The 6,000-nt window shown below is 38.7% G+C and overlaps 1 protein-coding gene across 11 annotated transcripts in view; it reads left to right on the top strand.

The window, feature by feature from the left end:
- The window catches only part of ZNF644 (zinc finger protein 644), an 81,314-nt gene extending 76,227 nt beyond the window's left edge, over positions 1-5,087 (top strand). For all 11 annotated transcript variants that reach the window (XM_027814400.2, XM_027814401.2, XM_027814402.2 and 8 more), the window contains one exon: positions 488-5,087. In XM_027814400.2, the coding sequence (XP_027670201.1) occupies positions 488-680 (193 nt within the window). In that variant the 3' untranslated portion in view covers positions 681-5,087. The remainder of the gene's footprint in view (positions 1-487) is intronic.
- The last annotated feature ends 913 nt before the right edge of the window (positions 5,088-6,000 follow it).

Here is a 6,000-nt window from a genome sequence, read left to right on the forward strand (position 1 = left end):
CTAAAGGCTTGCTAATTTTAATCCTGAGACTGTATCCTGTGAATGTTTGTGATTAAATTGAGTAATAAGAGGGGGGAAGCAATTGCCTATTTTCATTAATTTGAACAAAAGAACTTGAATCAGTCATATTTGGATATTAGGTTGCCAGCTGTTTTCTCTAACTAAAATCTTACTGGTCATGTCTGAGTAATATTCTCTCCTTCAAAATAAACCTTACATAAGAACAACAGATTATTATTGCAGCGTTAAAAATGTAAGAAATGTAAAAAGAAAAAGTAAGAATGTAAAAAAAAAAAAAATGCAGTTTTTTCATGCTGACGTTTCCTATAATATAATATAAATGAACTCAGTTACTAAGGTTTTCAGCTAAAATACGTAAAAACAAACTTTAAAAGAAAATCAGGACTTCCCACTCAATGTCTTTTATGTTATAATTTTACAGTAAAGCTAGATATATCTTGATGGAATAATTTTAATATTTGCATAGGTTTTGTGGTCTGGTCTTTCGAGGACCTTTGTCTGTTCAAGAAGACTGGATAAAGCACTTGCAGCGACACATTGTCAACGCAAATCTTCCACGGACTGGAGCTGGCATGGTTGAAGTCACATCACTACTTAAAAAGCCTGCTTCAATTACTGAAACTTCATTTTCTTTACTGATGGCAGAAGCAGCATCATAGAACAAGGAAACGTTTTAAATTTTAATTGGATGTAAATTTGAAATACTTTGTCATTTTTTAAAATAAATTGCTACACTAAATTATGTTTATAAATGCTAAAGACAGAAAAATAGAGGAAGTGGATTACAGTAACATCAAACTAAATTGAATACTTAACAGTTACAGTAAGTAGTCTTTATATTTTATATAGGGTGGAAGATGTGTTTTTAAGGTTTATTATGTTTTTGTCAGTTACTGTGTTCACTATCAATACAAGACCATTACATGTATGGCAGCCATTTTTAAATTGTTGCACATGGGTACTTAAAAGACAGATTTTAATAAAGCAAAGAAACCATGTTCTCTTCAGTGTTACCCAAATCAAGGCTCTGTTTATTCCAAAAAGAATTACATAGTAAAATAAGATATTATTATATTTTGTTTGTATGTATGTAGTGTTTTGTATAATACCAAGAACTGCTAATACAATTTACTCAACTTAGGGCATTAAATATCATGTACTTCATAGTTCAAGAGACTGTTTCATTCAAATAGGGCAATTAGTACTCTTCTATCTAGGTGTGTACGTGTTTTTTTTAAATCACATGAGGCTTTTTGTACTAAAAAGTGGAGGGAAACTTGTTTAAACAAATTTCTAAGAGAAATATGTACATAATACTGGAAATTTGTGGTAAGGAAATATTCTTTACTTCAGTTGCATTTCTCACTGACAATAAAGTGGTGCATCCATGCTACCTCCTACTTGTCAACAAAGATGGTATTTACCCTTAAGTTTTTGTATCATAGTAGATTCAATCCAACTATCTTTATTACAAAGCATCTTTTTGTTAACAAGTTTGTTTCTTTATGATGATTTACTTAAAGTCTGACTTGCTTACAGAAGTTTGCCTCTCTACTATTTTATTTAACACTGTAGAAATGTACTAATAAGCATTGCTCACTACACGGTTAGAGTAGACTTTTCATTTATAATTCTGTTTAAAAGATTGATCATTTTAGAAAATTTGAACACAGATTGAAATGTTTCTACATATGAAGAGAATGTTTACAACTTAAATTTTAGAGCTTGTTTTGGATGTGATTATATGTATGAAAACTGTAACACTATGCTCATGCTAAGGACCTACTTACAGAATTACTGAAATAAATGTGCTGTGAGGATGGAAATATGGTGCAGGTGTCTTGGTCATGCTGAATTGTGTTTGTTCATTTAAACTGTTTTCAGAACATGATTTTTGTTTAAATCAAATTAGATTCCTCTACAAATCAATTTTGTATGCAAGTAACATTTCATTTTACTCATATAGGGTAACCGATACTGTAGTTAAGCCAAGGATATGCATTGATATTTTCTTTATATGTAAATAAAGTTAAAAGCAGTTAAAACAAGAGGAGTATTTTGGTAGAGTATATACATACCTCACTGCCAGTGAAATTGCTTTCCTATGGTATATCTCCTTACCAGAAAAATCTCTAAATAAAAAGGTTTAAATAAAATCTAAATGTCTATAATGTGAAGCATTTATTTGCATTGTGTGAATTAAGTTTGTGAAATTGATTTGTCTTGCTTGAGATTAGAATCTTCTCATGATCTTAAGTAAAAGTACATTTACTTGCAATAAACTGACTTGTTCACAGACACATTACATTTGATTGGTGGAAAATATGAATAAATGTCTGTCTTCCTGTATGTGCATGGTTCAGAGGTAACACACAAGGCTTGTTAACGGTCTGGTAAAAATAGGTGGGTTAGAAATGCACAGCTGTACAGGACAGTCCTGAGACAAAGCCATCCTCGCTCTGTCAAGGCTATCATTAAATGAGTGATATTGGGTGTTTTACTGTACACGTTGCTACAGATAACTTCAGCTTTATTGACAAAATTTATTCCCTTTTTTTTTTTTTAACTGGGAAAGCTGTATCAGTTCATTTAAAGGCTGGAGAAAAAAATACTTTAGAGATTTTAGGAAAGGTAACTGGGATGTTGAAGTGTATTGCAGACAAATTATATGTATGCAGACTAACGAATTTCTAAATTTGTGGATGATTGTGGGGGGGGTTTATATGCTGTGAAAATGGAAGAGTAGCAGCAATGTGTGGAAACGGAATAGAGGGAAGTGATCAGATCACCTTGAATGTTTATAATGCTTTAATAGAGTGCTTGTTTACCTTTCTCACCAAAAAGGGTGCTTGTAAGAGCACCGTATTTTGTGGCTGTTTAACAGATGAAAAAATCAATTGAGTGCAAATGATATTTATCTAGTATTGTTAAGAAAGCTTGTGAGGTGAAGCCATACCATGCAGAATTCTGCATTAGCAAAAAAACTCTATTAGGTTCATAATAATAATAAAAACTAGTTAATTCTATTTAATTCATTAAACCCCAATAGTGAGCTGCTTTGTGTAACACTAAAATGCAAGGTTGTGTCTGCAGAGCAGGGAGCTAGCTCAAGGCCTGATTATTTTCCAAAATGAGATTCTTTTGATCAGGAGCAGCAGTTTGCAGTGGCAGGCTTTCTGAGTGGGTGCGCTGGAGCTGTGTACCCTGCTTGCATCAGATCCTTGGCAATATAGTTTGAAATAACCAGAAGAGTTCTACAATTTCTGTATATATTAAGTTAATTGCATATATGGTTGATACAGACTGAATGATCTTCTTAAAACAAAACTGACTACCCTTAAGCTTTCTTTAGCCTCCAGTCCTCAAATGGGGCTCTTCATTTTCTTGGTTTCTGTTGTTTGGAAATACAGATCTTCTGTCACTGCCTGCAAGGAGATACAAATTCCCCTTTCCAGAGTGACAGAGATTCTAAATAATCTGATGATAGAACAGAGTTAATTAAATCTCTATATTATATGAATCTCATGTTTTGAGATGTGTGGCTTGAGAGGCAGTGTGGCAGTCTGTGCTGAAGAGCTGGGCTTCCAGAACTGCACGTATAAACACGAGTGTTAGTCTGTTCACGTTGGCTAGATTGCTGTGGGGTAAAGGCTAGCGTAGTGATTTTTATTTGGTTGATTTTGGTTCATTATCATAATCTTATGTGTTTCTGGAGTTACTCTAGTGTCTGGTAAAGGTCTCTTTAAGTAGCAGCCTCTGGAAAATTATGACAAAATTTTGAGAATGCTTAGAGAAACCTGGAAATCATAGAAGACCCCACCTCCCACATTTTGTAAGATGGCCTATATCCCTTAGCTCCAGTGATACTTCCAAATCATCTTAAAAAATTAAAACTCTGTTTGCATTCCTTGAAATGATGTTTCTGCAGGATCTCCAAAAGGCGATTTTAAAGTGCCTGTGGTAGCCACTGCCCAGTGGTAGCATGTTCAGGCTGTATGCATGGAAAATAGGAGATGGAGGCAAGTGGATAACAAATGTTGGCTCACAAAGATCCCTGGGCATTTGCTTCTGTTTGCCATATACTGCTTCGTGTGGATTGTGTGACTTGTATTAGGCGGGCTGCTCCCGCAAGCCGAGGTGGTCCAGCTCTGCCTGCAGATCAGCTCAGACCTCCCCAGGGCTTGCCTCACCCGGCCGGTGGCGTCAGGAGATGAGCTGCTGGCTCTTCTCAAGGGGAGAGGAAGCACAGGCCAGACAGTAGGTAACGCTAGCTACTGGGGAAGGAGAGCGGGCACCTAACGTGCCAGAGATGGGCGACTTAACGGCTGGGGCTTGTGCCCTGGGCCAGGCTGTGTTTGAGCTGTGTGCCGGTTCAAAGTTCTACCTTTTCAGCCACACTCAGGGAGATCACCAAGGTCTTTGAGGTAAGTGGCTCACAGGAGGAACGCGAGTGGTGAATTAGGGCTCAGAGAGGTGCATCCACCCAAAGTTTCCCAAAGGTCAGCGCCACAGGATGGGGGTGGCGAGGTCGGTTCCTGCAAAAGTGTTTTGACTCCAGTGCTTTGTCTGGGCCGGTTGTGGGGCTGGATTGCCTGCATGTCACTAGTGCTTTAAAGAAGTGTTATTCATTAAATCTACCAGATTCTGAAAACCTACAGAAGATATAAGTTTGTTGCGCAAATGTGGAAAAATTAACAGCAAATAACAAGTACTTTCTTCTAACTCCATGTGAGGGCTGTGAACAAAGCCTGTTTAGTTGAGCACCGTGGTCAACAGACTTCCACTTTTTATCACAGTAGTTAATGGCCTGGATACTTAAACACCAGTTTCATATTAAAATAAAAAAAAGGGGTTTATAGTTTTGACTTTGTTTTTTTAAAAAAATCTTTTTAGGGTGGTACGTACTTAAAAAAGCCAACTGCATTATGATTTCAGATATTTGAATCCACCATGCTTTGTAGGTGCTGTTGCCTGATACATGGGTAGCAATTTTGATGTAATGGAAACATTTGGCCGTAGTGCCAGGTCTGTAATCTCTTGCAATAAAATGTTCCTTTTTAACACCACAGGCTTCTTGGTGTTCTTCCCGTTGTTCGGAGGTGAGCCACACAGCGTGTGTCACTTAACTGGGGAACTTCCACCCTAACGTGGGTGTGTGGCAAGACAGGGTGGCTTTGCTGGCTGTAGCCGCCTGAAAATGCAGAGGTGAGGCAAGGAGAGGGTGGTTACATCCCAGTATTGGAGACCAAGGGTTGGTGGCGAAGGGAACATCACCAGAGCCAGGGGCCCAAATCTGGATCCGAATCACAAATAACAGCAGCTCTCATTAGCACACATCCTCCCGCTTCTTGCTTTGCACAGTCTCATTTTGCTGATGCCTTCTTTCCCAGTTAGAAGCAGTTTTTCCCTACAATGCTCGCCGTGCGGTGGCTTCCACACATACTTGGACCCAGAGTATTCTGGAAAACCCAGTCTGCCTGGCACTCCACAACAAATTCCCCACAGTCTCCTGCTGCAGCACGAAAGGATTCATTGCCATGCCGCAAGCAGTCACACACACATGCTGTAAGAACAAAAATGAAGAGATAATAAAATTCAGCGTAGAAGAGCGTTGGGGTGGTTGGTTGGTTGTTTAAACAAGGGCTGGAGTGGGGGTTCCCTCCACACTGTCCTACTAGGGCTGATATTCCAGCGCTGCTCGTTCTCATTTCTAGTTGCACTATAGGCTGATAAAATTGTATTTGAAAAAGCGAAACGAGGCAGCCCTCTGACTTCAGCACCCTATTCGCCTATTAAGATTTGAACATGTCAGCAAACAGCTTTCTCATAAAACGTGGTGGCACTCACATGCATCAGGTGGAAGAACCTTGTGGTCCAAGTAGCTGCGAGTGGCTGCAGCGCTTTCCCTTTGGGAGCCATTCTGGCTGCCTTAGCTCAAGTGTGGGCAGTGCCAGGGTGCCAGCACGGGGAGGGGGGGCT

This window comes from Falco cherrug, chromosome 12, assembly GCF_023634085.1.
Source record: "Falco cherrug isolate bFalChe1 chromosome 12, bFalChe1.pri, whole genome shotgun sequence".
NCBI classification, from domain to species: Eukaryota; Metazoa; Chordata; class Aves; order Falconiformes; family Falconidae; genus Falco; species Falco cherrug.